We start from the raw sequence: 25,372 nt of genomic DNA, 5'->3' as shown, positions 1-25,372 counted from the left end.
ACTTGTATACTGTTTTAATGGAGGAATCTCCAGAGAGCAGGCCTCTTTGATTCACTGCCTAATGATAAGCGTGCTCTGGTCTGTCAGCGGCACAGCCCCGTGGCAGATGGCTGGTGTGGATCTTACACATTTCTTTATGTTCCTGCCTCCCCCCTCGTCCACCTCATTCTTAAAGCTGCCAATGGTATAATGGAAAAACTCAATCCTGGTCATGGTTAGCTCAATCTCATTATAATCCCTCGTTTTTTATTCATTCGGCCCTTTGGGACACTGTCTGCCCACCATGCAGCTTCCAGCCTTGGTGGAGTGTCTTTTGATTCGGCCAGGAGAGCCTAATGAAGTCACAGAGAGATACAATTATTTCCCAAAGCAGGGGCATTAATGTACTCCAAATTCCCTCTGGAGGAACGTGATGACAATTGGTTTGTACAGCTTTGATCGTCAGTCTAAGCCCTGCCCGGGACAAACTGTGAGGTCGCCCCCCGGTCCAGACGCTTACTGATGAACCTGAAAACAGACCCGGTCAAGCTGCTTTCTCTGATATTATCAGAGCTGTTCTTCTACACAAAGATGGAGGTCTTTGATACTTACATAACAACATTGCAAGACAGAGCTTTCATCAACAAGGTGGCAGTGTAAAGTAAATAAGTATTACAGCAGAAAAAGATACAAAGGTTTAAATCACAATTACATTTTAATTGGCTATTAGTGACTTAACAGAGACATAAATACAACGTGTTAACGCTTCCTCTGCTCATTAACACATTGTATACCTTAATTGATCGGTATGTGCTTGCACATTATCATCACCAAGTAATGGTATATAGTTACATGGTAACTATTTGAAGGGCTGACCAGGGCATGGAGGACTATCCCTCCATTTGGTCTTTACCTACAGCTTTATTTACAATCAAATGCTATGAAATCATTTACCTCAAAAAGAATGTGTGGTAAAGATTCCCTTAAGTATCCTAAATTAGTTATAGTTTTGAGTGATATACCTTACATTTTAGCACCATAAAATGATGAGCAAAACAGTATTTGAGGGGTTTCAGGAACATACAATAATAGTATAGAACAATTATCTTTTTCTGACATTATATGGATATAACTAATTAATATTGCATCATGACAGTATTGCCCATGATATTACTAAACAGCTAGAAAGCTTTGAAAAATATTCATTGATATATTCATAAAGTTCACAGTTCATTTCTCTGATAATGGCATTAAAAAATATTGTAGTAGATCGTGTGTTACATGTTTTGGGCTCTAATGCCCGTATACGCAATTTTTCCTCAACGCGTTAAATGATGCATAAGAGTAGTTATAAGAATTCTTAACCATAAATGAAGCACTACTTGCGTAGATATATTATTATGTCGATATACTCTCTTAAAAATAGGTTATACATTTTGTCAGTGTAAATAAACTTGCGGCGTAAAATTACAGTAAATAGCGAGAAGTCCTCATAGCTGTCTTTGAAGCTGATCATTCGACTAAACAGTGACCTCTGAATTCTATGATTTGAACAGTTTCAAAAATCTAGTTGCAGGATTTTAGACTTGCAAGTCACAGCAGCTGAGAACTGCAGTCTGCGGCGAAGACTGCCTAATGTGCACATCCAAAATCTAAATATAGCTCTACATCTATGTTGCAAATAGCATGCCCTTACGAATAACCGAAGACTAATGTAATAAAGTTGGGAAATCAACCAAAGAACAAAATGAATAATATGCAATATAAGAAAATCTTTCATTTATATTATATATTTCTATTCTGTATTCATATGTATATACAGTATTATATGTGTATTTGTTTTTATGAACATGTGCTGAACAGGTGTACAGTGAGCGTAGCTGGTGTGTAAACGTGGCTTAGGAGACCCCCTCAGGCAGACTGAGAGGAGGGTGTGTATCCAGAAGCAGGCGCTCGGGGGGGAGACGGGGAACACAGCTCTTTACACAGCGCTGAAACCTCCACCATACCTGCACCCACGCCGGGGATACTCGTGTGCATAAGATGCCTCTGCAAGTGCTTGATCCAGTCTTCCTGAATTGACTGAGGACCCTGGAAGATCAGATCGCAGAACCTGGGGGAAAGAAAGACAGATATGAGAACTCCTGGTAGTGGTAGGAGAGAGTGCAGAAGTGCTGTAAAGTACCTGCAGGTCATTCTGTAGATCACTTCAGAGGCGGCGTGTGAAGATGAAAACGCCTTCCTTTTTGGCCCGGGCCTTGATCTCGGCCTCTTCTGTTTACAATCATACGCTGTGAAACATACGGTGTAATTAAAATCAACAAAAAGCTGAGTGGCTGGGTGATTAGATTACATTGGAACAGCAAGTATGAACCCCTACTTGTTCCTTCTAATAAGGCAATTTGCTTCCGTCGGGCATATGCTCGAAGATGATTGGACAGGCTGACAGCGCTGTGGAACGTCGTGTTGCAGTGGATGCAGATCTTCTTATTCTCTGAATCACACATAAATAAAAAGTTCGGAGATAATGAGCATTTAAATAACCTTGTGCTTTTTTTTCTGTAGCTGCTCTCCGCTCATGACTGCTCTTTAAAAAGCGAAAGCATGTTATATGGCTACATGAGTTTGTAATTTAGAAAAGGAACACAGCAGCTTGAAGAAAATAAAACTGTGATTCCCTGAGTGTCATCACCTCCCACTCCATCTGTTTTCATATCATAAAGATCGGCTGTGCACTCTGTTTTTGAGGACACGTAGTTGTATGTTCTCAGTAAGTATCTGCGCTCAGTTTGATGGTTTGTTTGTTTGTTTTTAGGGGCAATGTTTGAAACTAGTAATCTGCTCTCATTGTATGTTTAGATGAAATGTGTTCATTTAATGCTAATCTACAGATGTTATATGAATCTTGACTATACCAAAAACTCTAGAGGAAATAATGCATAGTAGAAATGTTTTATGATTAGAAGTTTTGGTCCCACTTTATCTTAGCTGACTTTACTATATACTTGAGTCAAGAAAAATTAATTGTTACGTACAGTGTGGTTATTATTGGCTGCAACTGAGTTTGGCTATGGTTAAGGTTTCAGGGTATGGTTAAGTTTAACGGTTTGTTAAGGGGTAGTGGTAGGGTCAACAGTGTAATTATAGATATTACAGAATTATAGTAACCACAGAAATTAATTACAGGTTTTGGTTGCACTTTTTTTTTACAGTATGTAAAAAAAACAGTATGTAAAGTATGTTTTTTTTTTTTTTTTACAGTATGTGCAATTACCTGCACTTACAGTGTACTTAACTAAAAAGTACCGGATAATATGAGGTAACTACATAGGTTAGGTTAGGTTAGGTTAGGTTAGGTAAGGGGAGGTTCAGACTTAGTACCTAGTTTTTGACCAGTTATTGTAATTACTATAACAAGTACAGAAACAGGACTGTAAAATAAAGTGCAACTCAGATTTCGTATAAGTACAATGTAAAAACATGTAAGTACACAGTGAGTGTTTTGTATCAAAAGACTGGGTTTTATGTTTTATTAAAATAAGCTACAATAACTAATTAATTTAAATAATCAGCATTAATTACAAAAATGACATTTTTTTTTAATTCAAAGACATTACTGGGAGTAAATCACTGCACAGACATTAGGGGTTTTATAGTTCAATATATTGTTAACATACTTTCTTTAATTACTGAGCATAATTATCGTTAGCCAACAGTCCACAGAAATCAATTCTCCGATCGAATTTGTTATTCTGTCAGAGGTAGATTTAGGAGCATTCATGAATTCAGTCTAGACTGTCAGTCAGCACATTTTTTTAAACGTTGCTCATGTACGGGTCAAAGGGTTGCTGATTTTTCAGCATTTTATAACATGTGGGCCATATTTATTTATTTGTTTTATTTACTGAATGTTAAAAAGGTTTCAAAACTCTGTCTTTAGACTACCGATATTTTTATTATTATTATTATTATTTATTTATTTATTTATTTTATTTATTTTTGTTATGTTTTGAAGACAAGAATATGTCCCTTGTGGACCATTTTTTACTCATTCAGTGTTGTAGTATCAGCTAGGCCATAGAATTTGCAGAAATATGATTTGCAGATAGGTAGTGCTTCTTTCCTTTGAAGTTTGAAGTTACTTAAGGGTCAGGGGGCATGAATTGTTCATATAATCATATACAACCACATTATTATCATTATTTTTTATGTTTAATTGATAGCCCTAATACAAACATAACTGACATACACAAAACTCCTTTTGAGGTAAGCTTGAAACATTGTAACCCACTAGTTTATTACTGAACTGTCTAAAAATGTCAATACACCCCGCACCACTACCTTTTTTATTTGATTAAGAAAAAATAAATTCATGATTTACAGATGTATTCATCTAAACCACTCTGAAAAAAGTGTCTTTTTTTCTAACTGGCCTCATTGAACCTCCTGCAATAGTTGTTAGTCCAATCAAAGAGTTCCAGCAGAGCAACAAAAAACAGACCTGATTATATGAGTCTGGTTGAACAGTCAAATCAAATTTAGTTAACACTGTACATCCATTTAAAATGGACAACCTGTGAAATAAATGTGATTGTGAAACTTCATTAATTTGCTTTTTATTAATGAAATGAGAGTTTTATTTGGGTAGACATGAAACAAAGATGTGCAAATACAGCTGATGTGTTTCCAGTAGTACATAAAAGAACGCTATGCGTTTTACATTTGAATTTCAAAGCCACTTTTGATGACATTCATTCTTTTTGTACCTGCTACAATATTTCAATGAGTGGCAAACTTTTACCATGCGCTCTCTGAATCTTGTGTTCCCTCTCTCTTTTAATGGCATCAACCGGCAACTTCAAGGTTACAGGAAGAGAACTTTGTCTTAAGTATGAGGCGTCTGTCATACATATTTAATATGGAGTGTATGACTGAAATTGGGTTTTAAGGTGCACTGTAAATAATGAAGGCAGTAGAGGTGGAAAAACATATGAGAGCAGCTGTGAAACAAGACTGTGCAGTCAGGCTACACTGTATTGATCATTTCTACCCATCCTTACTGTAAATACCTCAAATCAACGGTAAGGCACTTAACAAACTACTTTATTATTTGCACTTCAAGGCCTATAACTATTAACTAAAGACTAACAACGATAAAAACCCTATGTTAGGGGAATAAAGAATGTTCAACGTTGGATTGTGACCCAGATATCTGAAACCTCACCTGTCTGTCACTCTCAGATTCTTTGATTCAACATCACTCGAAACAAGACAGATCACACGCTCAGCTGTCAGTGAACAGGCAAAAGCTTCTTGTCATGGAGGGGTTTTGTTTTGACTAAAATTGCTCAGTATCAATGGTACTTCCAAGCTCTCTTTGTCCATTTACAGTGCATGAGAAAACAGAAGTTAATAGCCAATTAGGAGCCTGATATTTTTTCAGCCACTAAACTTGACGCTAAATAGGCATGTGTAATCAAATATATAAGGTATTTTCATCTTACAAGCAAATATGAATTTCTGAGCTTTGATAATGGAACGATAGAGGAGCGACCAGAAATTTAAGGCATTATCCACTTTAAATTTCTTTTTGTGAACCAATAAATGCTAAAACTGGTGGCTGTGATTAGATGATACAAACATATCAAACAAGCTATTCAAACTCAACTCAAATGTTGTTTATGTATTTTGATGGAGAAAAAGGCAATTCTTTACTGAACTTCAGCTTGAAAAACTGAGGGTCATTAGCCTATTATTAACCAGTTATTACCCTGTTTACCTCTACGTCTTTGAGACGTTTATGCTAACTGAAGCTGTCTGTGAGAAAACACATAATTAGCAGTGATGGCAATAAATGGCATTGTAAATAAACTGCGTTACTAACAGCATTACTTTTTTCAGTAACGAGTAATTCCCCCATTACAATGCCGTTACTGTTACGGACAATAAAATATGGCATTACTATAATTGAGCTCCCTGAAGCGTTTTTTATCCGAGTAGGCTCTCACTCAGACATAGGACCTGCAAAACTGCGCATCACGTTGCCTTGCGTTCTTCTTCTGAGTTAAATTCTGGCGAGTCTTCTTCCAGAAACGTAAATTAACTGTGATACCCTTGATGAATATTCACATTTGTTTACGAAGGTGATGTGGATGTCCGCGCGTCTCACATGGATGTTTATAATTTGAAAAGCGGAGCCACTCGTGGGCATTTATATTAGAAATAATACATTTAGACGGGAAAAACTGGAGCTTGCGTTGGTATCATATGCATTACTTCATCAGAGAGTATTTGTTTTCGACGTGACTAACTTAATTTAAAAGACATTTTTCAAGCTTTCTATACATTTATTTCTCATGTCTGTGAGGCAGGTATTCACTGAGATTCAGGTTGTTTTATTTACATGTCTGTGAAGAGAGGTGACCGAGACAGAGACGGCAGAGAGCTCACCCTGTTTGTTTTCTTTACAAAAGCACAGAGTTTGTTGTTATTATGACTATACACAAATAAAGAAGACTTTGCAGTTTCAAAAGATATAACGTGATATTTTAGCCCCTGGAAGGTGTCTCTCACACTGTCCCACAGCAACATTAAATTAGTGTAGATTGGTGTACGATGTTTTATTCATTTAACAATTAATATTGGGTGCATTCAAGTTTTAGCATTTGACATATTTGAACATTTCTTATAAGTAACACAATAGTTACATTTTCTGGTAATTAGCTGCTTTTATAATGAGGTAACTCAGTTACTATTTGTGAGAAGTAACTAGTAACTATAACTAATTACTTTTTTTAATTAACATGCCCAACACTGATAATTAGACATTAAAATGTGTTGTCATTAATGTTTGAAGGCTATTTAACATATTTAATGTTTAAGGCTAAAGGCACTTTACTGAACCTTGTTACTAAAAGAAAAATAAACCATTTAAAATGGTTCTGAATTTCATAGGTTTCCCTATGTAAATTAATATTAAATTAATCTTAACAGCAAATGACACATGAATGAGTGAGTGTGTGGTTCCTAACCTTGGCTCCAGGTAGGATCCAGCTTCACAGATGGTGTTCTGGGTAAACTGCCACTAGTTGAGGAGAAGGTCAAAGGAGTCCTGGCCTCCTCTGAGTGACCTTCAGCCTCCATTTCCTGCTCCACTTTGCTATTTCCCAGCAGATCCTCTAAAGTGCTAGACTGGACCTTATCGGTCCTCTTTCTCTCTCTGTCGACCTGGGGGGGTCTGATCATAGTCCATTCATCTGGTGTTCCAGTTGTATGATGGATCTTCATGGGAATGCCGGAGGATGTAAGAAACAGTCCGTCACTGCAGGCAAACTTTTGGGAGACAAAAGGTTTAGATAAGTGTGGTCTGGAACCAAACACCCTCATAATGTTCCTGTACTCCGTCTCATCCTGAAGAAGTTCCGTCAGAATGCAGAGAGGTGACTTGCTAGCGCCCGATATTGGCTTGCCAATCCGCTTCAGGTGACCCCGCACGTGATTGGAGAGGCCGGTCTTAGTGTCAAACCAGCCCAGGCACAGCGGACAGGTATGTTCGGTTTTAGACTCTGGCTTATCTGCCATGATGAAAGCACATAATTACTTAAAATGAATAAGTTACATGTAGAAATGTTTGTACACATACATAAATATAGGTTATGCATGTGTGATTTTAGTTTGTGAGCATTATCTAAAATCACAATGACTTGACAAGGAGAGGTGAACCATAATCACCTTTTCTGATTCTGCGATTCACTGAGGGAATTTTTCTGCGTATGCGAGGCTGGCGGTCCTGAGATGCCACTTGCTCAGGTGACACCACATGACGAGCATCATAACTCAGCCCCACCCTATGTAAGTGTCCTCTCACGTGGTTGGACAAGCCCACCCCAGACTCAAACACTGCAGGGCAATAGGGACAGCACTTCCTGCCCACCAAAGGCAAAGGGTTGACAATATACTCTACATAAGGGTCACTTTGCTGATAACCAACATGATCAGGGTTATCTTCACTTATTACACTCTCAATACACTCGTCCTTCACTATAAATGTACAAATATCATCACTGTCCACCTCTGCGCTCTCGCCTGGATTAGTATGATTGGCATAGTCCGGGATGTTGTTGTTGAGAGAGATCAAATAATCACTGGGGGTATTGCTATATAAGCGATCCGAAGACTCTTTGGTGTAGTTGCTAAAAACCTGAGCACCTTCATAGTCATCTCCCTCTAGCGGTGTACTAGAGTCCCATTGTGAAGACTCAGGCTCACATTTCGGAAGACGCACATGAGGAATATCGGTATGGGTGTTGCGGTACGGGATTGACATTTTTCTTTTCGAGGGTATTTTGTGCCGCAGCGTTTGCAGCGCTAAAGTACTGCCGGTTGAAGGATCTTTGGGACGGCTCTCAGTGCCAGGGTTCAGACAGGCTGCTTTACTCACGATCTCTGTTTTCGTTGTAAGATGTACGTCAAAGCTGGAAAGATATTTTGTCCTCTTTTCGGAGACAGCGCTTTCATATTCTTGATTGTCTTCTTCGACATACGGGAGACCTGTTGTCACGTCTATTTTCTCTGTAGGCAGAGGGGATAATTTGCTTGGCTTGTCACTTCTCAGTGAGAATGGTGACAGCTTGTTTGCTGGGCTGCCAGGGCTCCATTTGATCAGCGAGGAGCTGAAACCATCACAGGCTTTTTGTGTCTCCTTGCTTCTCACATTAAGGTCAGCTGAGCCATTGGGCCTAAAGGGCAGCTCAACTCTGTCCTTAACAGACCACTTCTCTGTGCTTTGAATCTTTGGCATCAGTAAAGATGAATCCTTGTTTTTGGGTTGGTCCAGCACAGCTTTTATGTGGTCATCCACATTGCTGTGTGGCTGAGGTTCATAATTCTCATAATTCTGCCCGTGGATAAGCTTCACATGCTTTCTGAAACTATATTTATTCTTACTTCTAAATGTACAATTTTGACATACAAAAAAGTCACCAGTCTTGCCACATGTGTTGTGGTGAGCTGTGCACTTGTGTGCCTCCGTTTCATTCGTAGCCATGTGATCGCACTCCTCACAGCTATACGACAGCTTCTCCTTCTCATTAGTTTTGCTAGGATGGACGAAAGTTTTGGGGCATTTCGTTCCAAAGACGCACTGGGGACACTGAAGACAAGTTCTTCTTCCCTCGACATCTATCTTACTGAAACCTTTAATCTCTTCCATCAGCCTCTCCCTCCGCACCTGGTGGATTATCATGTGCTTTTGCAGAGAGGTTAGATCTCGGAATGAACGCCCACACTCTCTACATATAAAGGGTCGGGGAATGTGTTCTTGTCTCACCCTATTATTCCTATCTAAATGATACATCATATGCCTATGCAAATGCCTCTTCTCCTTGAAATTATCATTGCACTTTGAACACGGGAAGAAGGACAGCTCCTCGCCTGTTTTTGTCTCTGACTTTAACCGCGCCGCTTTTTCACCCATGTAGGTGTTTGTTTCTATGTCGCTGCCGCCTTCATCACATCTCTCTTCCTTCTCGCTTGAAATTAGCTCCTGCATGGCAGCTGACTTGTCGCAGAATTTCTCCAGGCGCAAGCCGGCATATGCTTTCAAACTTTCTGGCTCTTTCCTGAAGGCATGTTCTTTGTTAATGGACGACTCAAAATCGGAGTCTTCGTCGGTTAGGGAATTCTGGGATGCGTAATCAAAGCCGTCATAAACCTGTCCTCCAGTGTCAGCCCTCTCCATGGCATGATTTTTACGCATCCTCCGTCTTCGGTTGGCAGGTGGAGCTCCATCAATCTCTACCTTTGTTCTTACTCCATCACCTGCTACGCTGCTTTTCAACAGTATCCGCATGAACTTCTCCTGCAGGCCCCAGTTCAGACCATCACAGTCATCAGAGGAACTCTCTGACAACTCCCGAATCAAAGTCCCATAAGCACCCTGCTTTGATTCCCTTTCTAGCCAACAGTCGGCTGATTGGCCTGTTATCCAAGCCTTCCCCCACCAGCACATCTAAGGGGGCCTCACCGTCACTGTTGTTTGATTCAGATGAGGCCCGTGCGGGCCGCACTTTTAGGGGCGCACCCTTCTGTTTTCTGCCGGGTGTCTGATTGAAGCTCACTGGGAGGCGGTAACACCTCAGGGCTGGTGTCTGTCCCGGGCAGAGGGGACATGTCTTTGTTGTGGACGCAGGGCTCCTCTGAGGTACAGTGTGAAGCAGCTCCATTAACAAGTGCTCCTGAAGGCAATGAGTCGTTTGTGCTGGGGGCAGCAGGGACGCTACCACAGACAAATGGGTTCGGCTGGACTCCATTTAAAGGGTTTTGGTGACTGTCCAAGGGCAGGGGCTCTGGTGGATCCAAGCTGTTATTGTTGTTGTTGGGAGAAGATGTGCTTGTCAGCTCTTGAGTGTCATCAGAGGAAGATTCTACCTCTTTGTCTTCCTCTGCGCTTTCTTTTACTGCCGCCATAACAGAGACAACGCAGTCTGCGAAAGAGAGACAAGAAATCAGTTTCAAGTCAGCATCTCCGTATAACTACTTATAAGGGTCAATGTCATGGTGGACAATGCCCTTGATAAAGGACAAGAAAACACATAGGTGCCAAGTTCTCAAAAACTTTTCTATAGTAATTTATCTTAATTATTACTTTCCAAAATATTTCTGAATATGTATAATCTTTTAAGTTTTACTTAAGCACTTTTCTTATATAAAATATTATACATTTACAGGTACAGTTCTTGCATATTGATATTTTTGTCTTATTATAAGTATATTTTAATTCATAAACAGAGACATTGAAAAGACTTTAGGTCATTGTATGCATGTATTGTGTTTTAATGCATTTCTGATATAAATACATCCTATGAAAAAAAAGTGCATCATGAATATGTAGCATCAAAGAATCAGGTTTTCTAAAACATACTAATGTTGGCCTAAAGAACATGGCCATCATTTTTTTTTACCACAATATGCATCTCAAACACCCACTGTCACCGCTTTTTTTTTTTCACAACACACCCCAACGTTAGCCCTGGAAGTCCTGGTGAGGAAGCTTAATTATGTGAATGCACCTCTGGGATCTAACCTTCCTGTTTCTCCCACCAAAGTTCTCAGACGCCTGCTAAAATTGACCAATTTCCATGGGAACAAAGCACACCACCAATAAGATCATATTATTCTGTCTTATCACTCTCTGATGGTGCCAAAGCACATCCCAGCACGAGACTGTTGTTGCTTCAAACCTGACAAATTGGCACACTGCACACACATATACACAGAGAGACAGACACACACACACTCAGGTAGAAACGCTCCCGTTCATGACTAGCCAGAGAAATATACCTCAGGTGTCATCAGCCGATCTAATTATATTTGATGGTTTTCAACAGCTCAACACCAGCAAACCTGTGGGACAACAGGACTGTGTTTAAAGGGTGTGTTAAAGGGGCCCAGGCTTGCTGTTGTCCTGCTAGGCCACAGTGTATGCTCGGAGGATTTGACATTCAGCACTAGCTGCTCTCAACAGGAAGCCGCGTTGCTAACGAAGTGTTAAATTCAGTGTTAATGAGTGGCTTCACTGTTACCACCTCCTAGGTAAACCTTCCGAGCTCCATATTCTCTCCATCTGTTGGGGTGTGAGGGGCTTTCGGAGGAAGAACAGACGCTCTGCATTTAAAAACGAACTTCGCTGCAAACCCCTAAACAGCAGGGTGGCAAAGCCTCCGAATATGATTTCAGTTTTAAATTTACAGGCCTCATTAGCTTCTAGTTTCCACACTGATCTGTTCCATACATAACAAACAGGGTTCAACTGCAATGCGTCTTTTAAAAATTCATTCGCTTCTATTTACTTCATTTAGTCAATGTTAAAAGGCTGCCTTTGCCTTGCTGGAAGCTATTTACAAGGATTATGAGCTTAAATACATTTACGCTCGGCACGGAGATCAATCTGAAGCGATTAGCTCTTTTTCTCAATCTCGCTCTAACTCGCTTTCTTCCCTCCTTGAAATATGCTCTGTAATGAACATGTTTGAATTCACAAACAACAATGAACCAGAGGAGGTCCCCCTGTGATCAGTCTAAATTAACTGCACAAGTAAAAGAGCACTTAACACTTACACGACACACATATGTCATGTGCTCTCTCTCTCTCTTTCTCTCTCAGCCCCTATTCTTTCCATCAGCACTTGTTCTAACACTCGAGTTGCACCTCATCTTGAGGTTACTGCTGAAAAAATAAGAGGTGATAATTGCATATTATCATTACACATTATTCTGGAACCCCAGAAGGTAAACTTTTCTTGGATATTTATTAATCATAGGAGAATACAAACTACTTGCTATGTTCCACTTTGGTGTCTCCAACTTTTTTTTCCCCCACCTTCTAGACTTTTATGTTGGTGACAAAGGGCCAAAGCTGGAAGTGTATGTTTCAAGAATACAATTATATGCTGCACTACAAGTGCAAAGAACCATAAAGCATGTTCTATTAATATGAGACACATTCACAGGGACAAGGAACTAAAATCAATCTCTATAGAAAAACAACTTCCTAAAGTAGGGTGAAGACCTAAACACTTCAGACTCATTCAGCAGAATGAAGCTGTGAAACCTCTTGTAGTTTCCTCAGACTCTTCCCCTAAAAGAAAGGACTACAACAATAGTTGGAAAGACCAAGTGGGGCAAGTCATTCAGAGCAGTTATCTGTCTATGTGAATCGGCAACATGCCCAACTCCATTTCTCTTCATCTATTACTCTCTCTCTCTTTCTTTCTTTTACCTGCCCTTCATTTCCCCATCCTCTCTTCCTCCTTCACAGGAAAAAACACATCTAAACAAAGAGGGGAGGCCGTGGCCCCTCAAGTACAGAGCAGAGAATCTTCCTCGGTTAATGGGAGTTATTGATTTGTTTGACACACTGTGAATTTATGAAGCCGCCTCTCAAGTGTGAGAGACTAACAAAGCACAGCTGTGAGCAAACAAACAGGTAGCTATTCAACCTGACACCTCACAGAGACTGAGGAGAGCCTGTCTTTTTCTTCTTCTCTTGCCAAGTTGAGGAAAAAGCATTGAGTTCAACTCAAACAGTCTCGTGAACACACAGAGCAGCAGTGACAGGAGGAAACTCTTGCTTGGTTTCACAGAACATGCTACAGCTGATGGGACAAGAGATGTTCTGGGGAGGCTGTTTTTTTTTTTTTTTGGCAAGGGAGCACTCATATTTTTGGTTTTCATTATATGTTTCATTATTTATTTAAATGACTTAAATTAGAATTTTGCATTAATATAATGAAGCTGACCTGCTTCACCTACTTTTTAAAACAAGGACTTAAAGGAGAAGTTTGTTTCTAGAACAAAAATTTACAGATAATTTACTCACCCCCTTGTCATCCTAGATGCTTGTGTTTTTCTCTCTTCAGTCGATAAGAAATTATGTTTCTTAAGGAAAAAATCAGGAATTATCTCCATATAATGGACTTCAATGGTGCCCTCAAGTCTGAACTTCTAAAATGCAGTTTAAATGCAGTTTCAAATGGCTCTAAATGATCCAAGCCGAGGAAGAAGGGTCTTATCCAGCAAAGTGATCAGTCATTTTCAAAACAAATTGACAATTTATAAACTTTTTAACTTCAAATGCTCGTCTTGTCTAAATCTGCATGAACTCTGTTTTTTTTCCTGGTTCAATACGGTAAATACAGTTAGGGTATGTCAAAAAACTCCAATCTCATTTTCTTCCCCAACTTCAAAATCACCCTACGTCGCTGCAGAAGTACCGACCTAGTGTTTACAAAGTGAACATGCAAAGAAGATCAAACGCTCTTTACAAAAAAGGTAAAACAGCGATGTAGGATGATTTTGACATTAAACAAGAAGGGAGTTTTCGACATACCCTAACTGTATTGACCCGGGTTACACAAACTACGCATGTGCATCGCAGAGACGAGACAGGAGGAGCATTTGAGGTTAAAAAGTATATAAATTGTCAGTTTGTTTCAAAAATGACCGATCATTTTACTAGATAAGACCCTTCTTTCTCGGTTAGGATCATTTAGAGCCATTTGAAGCTGCATTTAAACTGCATTTTGGAAGTTCAAACTTGAGGGCACCACTAAAGTCCACTATATGGAGAACATTCCTAAAAATGTTTTTCTCGAGAAACATAATGTCTCATCGACTGAAAAAAGAATGACATCTTGGATGACAAAGGGGGTGAGTAAATTATCTGTAAATGTTTTTGCTGGAAGTGAACTTCTCCCTTAATATTTGCCTTTTTTCCCTTTGGTATTTGCATTTTGATTCACTATATTGGTTGTGTTTTATTAGTATGTTACTCTTTAATAAGAAACAGCGATTGACCTCTGTAGTAACCTTTGAACATATTTATTCAATGTTTGTATTTATAGACTTGGCAGAAGCTTTTATCCAAAGTGACTTAGACTGCACTCAAGTTATACATTTCTTCCTTGGGAATAAAACCTTTCCGTCCCCAGTGCCACACATTGTACTCTCCGAGCTATACGACAGCAAATATACACTGGATAGCTTTCATTTGTTGCAACACGATTTGTACCACACATTACAATCCTTGAAAATGTTTGAGTATCTTTTATTCCCCCCTCTTTCTCCTTCGTTTGGAAAAGAAACTAAGATGCACGGAGAGTGGCAAGGATCCAATTTCTTTTGAACGCTGTGTGGAAATTGAGAGCTCAGCAATAAATCTGCTTCAATACACAATCTCCACAGAGCGCAGGGGCAGCTACCTTAGAGATCTCTCCCTCTATGTCTAACAAACCGCTGCTTTACCAGGAGCCAAAGCTGCCAACTCTAACATCTTGGTTGCCACAGCACTGCAAAAGTTGCATTTTCCAGGGGTTGCCATTCATAGGCAAGGTGATGCAACGTTGCGGCTTTGTTAACTAACCCGGATTAGAAAAACAGTCCACACAAATTTGGCTCTGGATTTCAAAACAAAAGAGCACATCCTTCCTCAACCCAAATTAAAAGAGCATCAACACATACTCAAAGACTTGATCACGCAGCTCTCCTCTCAGTAGTCTTTCCTAAAATAGAGCGAGAGAAACGCCTGCTCCTCCTGATGGAAGATTTAGGATCGGGGAGAGGGGAAAGGGGGGTCACTGGGCATGATAAAAGGGGACAGGGAGTGAGTGACAGTTGGGTTAAGACAGAAGTCATGTTCAATAGCAGGTAAGGAACATCAAAAGGCGAGTTCACAGGAAACCTATGCAACCTTATCTAGAAGGAGGATTTTCTGTTGTGTGAAGTAGATTAGCAGTGCCAGAGCTGCTGACATGGCCTCATTTGCTGCCCTGTAGTGTTAGAGGAGGATTAAACCATATAAACTTTGAAGCCTTAAACAATACCTTTCAAAATTAGACAGATTAAGGGAGGGATGTCTGATGGGGATTTCCCGTGGCTTTGTCAGTTTAAAACTTCTCTTTTTTAAAAAGGGAGCAAGAGAGCAGGAAAAAAAAAAAAAAAAAAAAAGCTGAGCAGGTCTGGGGTTTCAGTTTTAATGAGGGCGCTCTTATTGTGAGCCGGGCAGTGGGTGCGAAGTAGCGCAGGTCGACAGGCCCTTAAACCAGTAGCCTCTCTCTCACATTAAAGAATGATGCAAAGAGTTTGTCACTTAAAGGGGCGAAAGTTTTCTGGCAGTTGCATCACTGCGGTAGTTTTACGCGGTGGCACATCTCTTGATGAAAAATAAACATTGATTGTTGCGCACTATTCTGTGTAAAATATGAAAGCGATACGCCGTGAAATACACTTCCTCTCAGGTCATGAGTTGTAGCTGCGTTGATTTTTCTTTACGTGAAATGTGATGATTACTGGATATCTGATTTAAATACGGCAGGGCTGCAAGGGTGCGTATCTACCGCTGTGATCGAGGGCAGACTCACATGCGTCTGTCTTGCTTGAGTAGTGCGAAAGAAAAAAGCTAACTTTGTCACTGCCGCTTTGCTGAAGACACGTGACCAATCAGATGAAAGCGTGTCAATGTCAACGCTTGTCTACACGCTGAGGACGGGATCGGGTCTAAGCGAGCAGACATCAATACGCTTAAATTTGGAGAAATGTCAAGCGCCGCAGGTTTCGGGATGAAACAACTTTTATTACCTTTTCTTAAAACGTAATGTGCCGCGCAAGCTAAGACATGAGCAACATAATAAAAGTGAGAAAAGGGCAAATAGTGGCAGAGGACTCCTATCTAAATCAGGACCAAACTGATGGGTGTAAACACATTCAAACTGACTTTTTGTTTAACCATAACTTAATCTAAAATAACAATGCTAATCAAAAAAACGACCCGTTCTTAACCGCACAAAGCAAAGCTTGCACTTTCCGGTCCATCTCCCCCTGAACGGGCTCCCTTAGGATATTAAAAAATCATCACATTTTTATCAGTCCCTGCTGCTTGTCAATGGCATCTATTAAAGCTGAATGAGGGGGCGGAGCTGCATCCAGACTGGTCATTAACACCAGAACCCCACTCAATCAGAGCAACTCCCAAATATATCAAAGAGGAGGCTGCATGCGTGCAGAAGGCGAGGCAGGGGGTGTGCTCGGTAGCCTGAGAAAGGCCCCATGGAGAGATGTAAATAACCTCCCGAGAGACTCCCGGCGGGCTGTAAAGAAGATGCTAGCTGGGAGACGATGGGAAGCTAATGAGTATAACAGTAAATGTATACAAAAGACAGAAGGAGAGGCCCTCCCTCTTTATTCCAATTAATGTGCTCTTATCAATATCAGCATGCCGAAGCCACTTTTCTCGCTGGTTGGACGTGCCATGCAGCACTCCATGAAGTCAAAATGCAGCTGACCAAACCAAAAGTGAACAAAATTCAGGTGAAATTCAGGTGACCTCTTAATATTTTTTGCTCTTGAACTATATAAACAAACACAGCATGGTGTAAACATATGCCATTTCATAAACATATGTAAACATATGCTATTTCTGCCAAAAGCAGGTCTACTGGAAATTGTAAAAATTCAGCATCAAGTTGGAATAAACACAATGTTTCAATACTTAATTTTTATGGAATCTCAGCAAAACAGCTAAATGTGACTTTTTGCCACAGATGTAATCTGCACAATTCAAAATTGAAGGCGAGACACTGCAGGTGAATAGGGTAAAAAAATGAACTAATAGTTATCACCTTACTTACCCAGTTGATTGATTACATTGATAATTGCAAACATTTTTTTTGTATTACAAGTTTTCTAAAATGTTAGGTTTAAGTATGCAAATATGGCATTATTTAATGAAACATGCTAATTTGCATACATTTCTAGTACAAAAATTTAAACACTGGATGAAGTCAGTTTCAAAATTCTTGTTTAATTTTTTTTTTTAATTATTAGAGTCAAACGTTTTCAAAGAGGGAATTTTGGGCATCTCATTTTTGTCACACCATAATTCAGAAAATACTTAGAACTTACAGAAAACACTATTTTTTTTTTTTTTTTTCATTTTGGGGGGAATAAAATGTTGTATATAATCAAGCAAATTATATATGAACAAATCCCTCTGTAAAAACTTCCAAGATATAGACAGGAATAAAAATGTAAAGTTTGGTGTGTGTAAGTCAGTGGTTCTCAATCCTGGTCCTGGGGGCCCCCTGCTCTGCACATTTTGCATGTCTCCCTTATTTCACACACCTGATTGAGATCATCAACTCATTAGGAGAGAGATCCATGAACTGAACTAATGAGCTGATGATCTCAATCAGGTGTGTTAAATAAGGGAGACTGCAAAATGTGCAGAGCAGGGGGCCCCCAGGACCAGGATTGAGAACCACTGGTGTAAGTGTTACTGAAGTGGAGATTTATGGCTCAGTGTAGGAGAAAAAACTTATTTTGAGAAAACAGCCTTTAAAAATATGTATTGTAATTGAACTCTATTGACACAAATGGATAAAGTGCTACAAAAGAAACACTTAACAGTGTCTTTTGGATGTTTTCTGTCCACTAGTCTGAAAAAACACTTTATGAAAAACCAAAAAGCCCAAAATGTCAAACTTGACAGGTGCTAGAAAAAAAAATGAGTTTTTTGCCTGTAGTGTCTCCCCTTAACTGTGGTTCCACACGAATTCTAAAACAAGGACTGTATTTGTTTAAATCAAATATATTAAGTCACTAATAAATAATACTAATAATAATAATATTATTATTATTATTATTATTATTATTATTATTATATTTAAGCCATGAGCTGACAGAATCAGTACTTCCTACTGGTCATTACCACTGATGACCAACAGATGGCTCTGGCAACTTAACATTTGGCCAGACTTTCTATAACCAGATTACATAAAATAAATATATAAAATATGTAGGAACACATACATTTAAAAAAAAATAAAAAATAAAAAATCTGAGCAAATAAATAAATGTATTCACTTATTGAGGGTGATATTCAAAATAAATAAAAGAAAGGGTTTGTGTTTACATGCTTGTGGACAAATTAAAATATTTCTTCCTTTTAAAAGAGCTTCCCTTAAAAACAACAATAGATTAAAAATTAATAATAACTAATGCTTTGACTTCCTTTTTTCTATTTTCAAACTCCACATGTATAAACTGAGTTTCAGAATCTGCTTGTGAACACATCAATAAGCAGAATATCAGTATACGTAATGACTGCACAGGTAAACCATTCACACACTTTCATCTAGTCTCTTAATACCACATATAATTCAGTGATCTCTTCCTGACAGAAATGCTCTATAATCACACATCACCCTGCAACCTCTGTTCAAAGCTCTAAAATATCACATCTAACTCTAGGAATAATTGGAAAATTTAATGAGATTGGTGAACCACAACCTTGAAGGATTTCACAAGAAAAAGGTTTTGGGGGCTTGACAGTTAATTCTCAAGCAAACTTTTGCCTTTACCCTTTCAATCAATAGAAACAGTGGATTTAATTTTGGTTAATTGGTGCTCAGTACGAGACACCCTTCAGCGTCGATAGAACATTCTTGCGGCCTTGGTCCTATTGATTCTGGAATCTCTTGTAGGCGCTTACAAACGCGTCTGTTCCGATGGATTCTGTTCCTCTGCGGTCACTTTTTTTAAATACGAGAACCTGCGATAACTGGATAGATTTCAAATAAAAGTAATATGTAATTTCACTCAAGAAATTAAGCAGTGCTCTAATTTTCCATACATTTGCACAAAGTTTTCAGCTGTTCATTTAAGACTAAGTAACACTGTCATATCATTGCCAACATATCATACCGACACAACTACGATTATTTAAAAATAGACTATGAATGGCATGGCAGTTAGTGAATCTTCAGAGAGAAGCGTTCATATCTTTTAACTGTAACCGAGTTTAGCACCCTGCAGAGCATTAGTGATCAAATCCTGGCCCCTAGTGGTGAAGTCATCAGTGTGAGATCTGGAGCCTGAGGCTGCTACAGTCTGTTTGTAGCTTTTGGTGAGCTGAAAGATTTTACGTGTGTAACTTCCCTCATAAAGTCTTTAATAGGAAGAAGTGTTCTCATTTGCTTATCCAGGGTGTGGATAACTGAGTGCCGGGACACCCGAGCCATATCTGTTTCAAAGTTGCGAGAATCGCGCTAAGAGAGAGGCAAGCTCTCGACTTGGAACGAGACTAACCGGCGACAATCGCATCTGTCAAATAATTTTGGCACACATCCCAAGACAAACTTCAGAGACAAAGATATCGTTTGAATGCAGAACGCAGACAGGTTAACATTTTTCGCACTATCATCTCGATTCTGTTGGATCATTGTCCAATTACACAAAATTATTTTGGCAGTTTTGCTCACACAACATTATACCCAGATTCCCCTTTTTGGCCTTTTTCTGGAGGGCTGCTAGAGGAAGATGAAGGTTGCCAGGTTTCCAGGCTGACGGGAAGTATGCCTGTGACAAGCGTAACTGACAGCTCTGATTTAATTTGACTGGTGATCACACCCAGCTATAGTATCAGAGCAGTTCACACATCTGTGCCTCAGCTCAAGGTGTTGAGACATGCCACCAAATATCTGGAACATTACACACACCCCTGGTGCTGTGTACAGGCAGCCAGAGCGCTGTCACTCCAGCTTTCCAGCAACATTAGCAAAGACACAAATCTTACATTCGCCGTTTCCATCCTAATTCTGTCAGCATTTAATCTCTTTTTTAATGAAATTTCCATATTCTTATTAACAGTTTGAAACGATTAATAACACTAATGCAATACAGAAAACAAAAGACTCTTAAATTGTTATTCTTTTAAAAATATACTTGGTTCCTACCAGTCTTTTCCAAAACATTGGCACCCTGTAGTTCTCTGTAAACCCACCTGCAACATAAACATATAGACAGAGAACTGTTATTATTAGATATGTTACATTAGGAGGTTAAAAGGATATGTGTGACAACATGTAAAATATAAATAGCAAGCTACAACATATTAGTAGTTATTTAAAGGATAAGTTCACTTCCAGAATATAAATTTCCTGATAATTTACTCACCCCTATATCATCAAAGATGTTTATGTCTTTCTTTCTACAGTCGAAAAGAAATGAATGTTTTTGAGAAAAACATTCCAGGATTTTTCGTCATATAGTGGACTTCAATGGGAACCAACCTTGGGAAGGTCCAAGCTTTAGTTTCAAAACAGCTTCAAAGGGCTCTACACAATCCCAGCCGAAGAATAAGGGTCTTATCTGGCAAAACAATCTGTTATTATGTAAAATAAATAACAATGTATTTTTTTTTTTTAACCACAAATGTTTGTCTTGCACTTGTTTGACTTCACGCATTACATAGTCAGGTTGGAAAGGTCAAGCATGACATAGGCGGAAGTACCAACCCAGTATTTGCAAAGCGAACAACGCTTTGTAAATACAAAACAACGATGGACAATTTTGAAGAGAAAAGAAAAGGGAGAAAAAGAAAAGGGAGAAAAGTTGATTTTTTCGCCCTACCCTACCCTTTTTGAACTAGAGTACCTAACTAACCACGCGTGACCTTTCTAACATGATTATGTAATGCGTAAAATCTTAGACACGTATTGCAGAGCTAGTGCAAGATGATCATTTGTGGTTAAAAAGTATATGAAAATGACCAATTGTTTTACTAGATAGAGCCATTAGAAGCTGCACTGAACTGCAATTTGGACCTTCAACCCATTGGCACCCATTAAAGTCCACTATATGGAGAATCCTGGAATTTTTTTTCCTCAAAAACCTTAATTTCTTTTGTACTGAAGAAAGAAAGATATGAACATATGTGACCCTGGACCACAAAAACAGTCATAAGGGTCCATTTTTTGAAAAAAATCCAAAATACAACTATTTGAAAATCTGGAACCTGAGGGAGCAAAAAAAAATTCAGTATTAAGAGATTTGTCTTTAAAGTTGTCCAAATGAAATTCTTAGCCATGCATATTAATCAAAAATGAAGTTTTGATATATGTTTACGACAGGAATTTTACAAAATTTCTTAATGGAACATGATCCTTACCTAATATCCTAATGATTTTTGGCTTAAAAGCAAAATCAATGGCTATTGCTACAAATATACCTGTGCTACTCATGACTGGTTTTGTGGTCCAGAGTCACATATCGGATGAGATGGGGGTTATCAGGAAATTTTACGCATGAAATAGTCAGGTTGGTAAGTGAACTAATCCTTTAATTAAAAAAAAAAAAAAGTGTTGTTACAGTAAATATTATTACAATTTAAAGTAAATGCTTCCTATTTTAGTATATTTAAAAATCTAATGTATTCCTTTTATAAAGAAGCAGAATTTTCAGCTGTCATTACTCCAGTCTTGAGTATAACATGATCATTCTAATATGCTAATTTGTTGCTTAACATTTTTTTTTATTATTATCACATTTTAAAACAGTTTAACTGCTTGATATTTTTTGATACATTTTTTCAGGATTCTTTGATGAATAGAAATCTTTTTTTGCTACAGCGATTCATATAAATCACTAATATTCTCCAAAATACAGCTGCTTAATCATTAGGCTCAACATCTAATTTAAGTAATAGAGCTCATTACATTCTAATATACTGATGAGTCTGGTGGCTGTAATGAGAGGTCATGCTAGAGGTTAAATGATATGGAATGAGCAGCTAATAGTCACAGCATAGCACTGGATAAATAGGCCTCTCTCTCTCTTGGCCTCTTCCTCTAATAGATTTATGCAGGTCTCAATGTTCTGGCTAGATCAACAGCTTACTGAAATATCTCTCCAGCCCAGCTGCAGTAGTGCTGGCTTGCTAATTCAGGCCAGTGTACTTCCATTAAAACAGTCCCCTGTGTCTTCATTTAGAACACTGCGAACTGGGAGCCCAGCAAAAACAGGGAAGATGGGACCGATTTTTATCATTCTGCACATTCCAGAAATGCGTCTCAGAGCAAATATTTGACCTTGCCGAGTGACACATAATCAATTTGCTTGAAATTTACTTAGTCTTGCTATGTAATCTATCTTTACAGGATTTGATTATGCATTTGCGGACATGTGGGTTGCAGGCTGCGTGTACCTGAGCCCTATTCCCGGTCTTGACCCTTCTCAATTATCTTAAGTAATTGGATTTTTCGCCCCTAAATCTCTGTTAAGACTGGTGTTTACATTATATTGAGGTGATTATTATCAAATACGCATGGACTAAGGCAGGGCTCTGTCATAACCTCTGTAATTACTGGATGTTTTTCAGAAAAAAAGCTCTGTGGGTTCTTTCAGGGGGTAAATGAAGTGTGCATTATAATATTACAAACTCTCTAAAATTCTTGATTCTGATTGGTCAATCGCTAGATCCAGCATTGAAATATTTCCAAATAATGATCGTTTATAATAAACACTTTATAATTTGGGAATAAACTGCTCATTTCATTTGTGTTTTTGTGTTCGACAACTCCAAAGTGTCTACAAGTAAACTAAAAACAAAACTCAAATCAATATTTACATAACTGTGTAATTAGTAGGCAGTAAAACCATTACTTATCCAAAACAAGCACTGCAAAAAAAAAAAAAAAATGTTCAAAATGATCAAGTAATGATAGTTATTTGTAGATTACTTGTAATAGACATGATTGTGAAATGGAAATGACCATGAAATCTGCTGAACCTATAAAAATAAACACTGTAATTGTGTTTCAACTCAATGATAAAACACAAAACATGCTCCTTTGGCTTTATTGGTAAACGCCAATAGAAAAGGTAGATTCTTGTGTTTCCTCTGTATGATTACTATGCAGAACAGTAAGAATGGAAAAACAAAGAGTTGCAAAGAACAAATTAAACTATAATAAGGGTACTTAAAGCATATGAAAATAAAAACTAGAAGAAAATTATGCTTTCACATATTTGCAATAACAGCCCACACAGACGCCAACAAAGCAACAACCTGTGTTATAGTTCCAAACAACTAGCAAAATTGTCCTTGCTATTAAATAATAGTATACACAACAGGTAGTTCCAGTCCTCTAATCTGATTGGGCAAGCTGAGAATTGCATGATTTTTGTCATATTACTGAATTTATTCAGTTTATTTATATTTATACAAATAAGACATTTTAGATGTAGGCTGACAGTCTGTGAGTTACGTCTGACAAGTCACATACTTGCAAGTCAAACATCTGACTAGAAAGCAAATGAAAAAGCTGAATCTTTAGAAAGAGCTTGAGCAGAAAAAAAAGGGTAAATCAAGAATTTTCTTTAGAATTCAAAGTTGTCATGCAGAAATCGAAGTTTGCGCATCTGACCAGCGGGGTTAAAGCACGATTTATCAAAATTATGTGTTAGAGGGGCTATCTATGGTCATGGGTTACACAGATATGATGTCATTTCATTTTATAAAGCTATAATGTGCATTTACAGCTATTAAAAGTTCATGGGGCATGCAAGAATTTTTCATACAGGGCCTATTTTTAAGCACCATTCAAAATGATCGACTGAGGTTTACAAGAGAAAGCAATAGGCTGGTGGGATGTTTGTTTGCCGCGATGCGCAAACGCGTTGCGCACAGATTCCCTCCAATCAAGGTCGCGCCGAGCGCCTTCAAGACGAGCGTCTAAACGCGTCTGCGCTCTTCAAGTGTCAAACCCCGCGACTAGAGGCCGCGACACAAACTCCCCGCTGACACGGAAAAACGGATCGTCTCATCCAGTGACTGACACCGCTTTGGATCGATTCTGACACCCATCTTGTAAAAGTGTGTATAAAGTGTTTTTCAGGGGGAATCGAGAAGCCGCGCAAGTGCGCTCAGATGGCAGAGTAGCGTCCAACTTTTCTCCAAATGCAATACTATTCAGAGCAATAGCGTATATGATAACGGAGGGGTGAAATGTTAGCTTGCGCCATTCGTGACTGGCACGGTGTTGACATACCTGATGCCCGTGTATATAAGCTCTCGTGCCCATGCAAGGAGTCAAGCCACTGTACCCATCGCGCACTCAGCTCTCAACACGGTTAAACACACATCCGGCAAGGGAAGACGTTTGTAAGCTTTAAACCTACCTTCCCAGAGAATGACACTATAACATGGGACAAGTTTGTCATGGTACTTGATTACAGTCCTTTTTTTCGTCCTCCATCCGTTACAATGTCGCCATTTTGCCTAAAATTCTGCAGGTTGAACTAAAACTCCACGAGGGATGTTCGGTTTGTGCGTTCACAAAGCACACCGTGTACTAAGACCAAAACAAACGTTTACATCCTTTAAAAGAGGAACTGAAACGTTTAGGTCGTTTCGTATTTCACGGAGAAATGGTACATTGGGTGTTTATAAAAAGAAGTGAAGTAGAGACATACTGTAAATCCCCCGCTCGCGATATGGATTATTCCACAGACAGAGGGTGAATTCTTCTTAGGTGAAGTTACTGCTGGTGTTGGAAAAAAAAGAGAGGAAAGATGGTGGGAAGGTGGACTTGCACACCTAGCGATGTGGTGAATAATGGAATGCGTTTTATTTTGTCCGTGATTATAAGAATTTCTTGTTTGAAATTGTAGCCTTACTTTCAGTTTGCATTTGTAAGTTGTTTGACAGTAACACCTGACAGTTTTCTTCTGTTTTGTTTTTCACTGTTGTGTATGTGCAGTGGAATAAGATATTTTGCAAATCAGCACCATAAAGGTGTGTCAAACGTCTTTTAAACCACATATCTAACCTGTAGTGTATGACATTGTTTGTGTCTAGATTCCAGTTTGTTTGTTTTCATTTTTTAAGAATATTTTGAGCTGTTCATTTTGGTTTGTTCTGACATGAATAGCAAGAAGCAATGCTAAATGCAAATAATAACAACTTAATAAGCAACTTAAAGTAAAAAAGTAAGCTTTGCCCACACAACAGAAAAAAGTAATCAAGCTCCACCCCTAAATCTAACCCTCACTTGGGCAT

At 38.8% G+C, this 25,372-nt stretch overlaps 1 protein-coding gene across 1 annotated transcript; it reads right to left on the bottom strand.

Moving 5' to 3' along the window:
- Positions 1–675: 675 nt before the first annotated feature.
- On the bottom strand, positions 676–24,752 carry znf644b (zinc finger protein 644b). The gene is given in 9 exon segments (XM_051112323.1): positions 676–1,940; positions 1,942–2,092; positions 2,165–2,270; positions 2,360–2,473; positions 7,011–7,553; positions 7,711–9,892; positions 9,894–10,463; positions 20,268–20,314; positions 24,493–24,752. Coding segments are annotated over 7 exon segments (3,555 nt in total). The 5' UTR covers positions 10,290–10,463; positions 20,268–20,314; positions 24,493–24,752; the 3' UTR covers positions 676–1,877.
- Positions 24,753–25,372: the final 620 nt, after the last annotated feature.

The sequence above is a fragment of the Labeo rohita genome, chromosome 6, assembly GCF_022985175.1.
Source record: "Labeo rohita strain BAU-BD-2019 chromosome 6, IGBB_LRoh.1.0, whole genome shotgun sequence".
NCBI lineage: Eukaryota > Metazoa > Chordata > Actinopteri > Cypriniformes > Cyprinidae > Labeo > Labeo rohita.
This window is presented reverse-complemented; position numbering and strand designations above follow the sequence as displayed.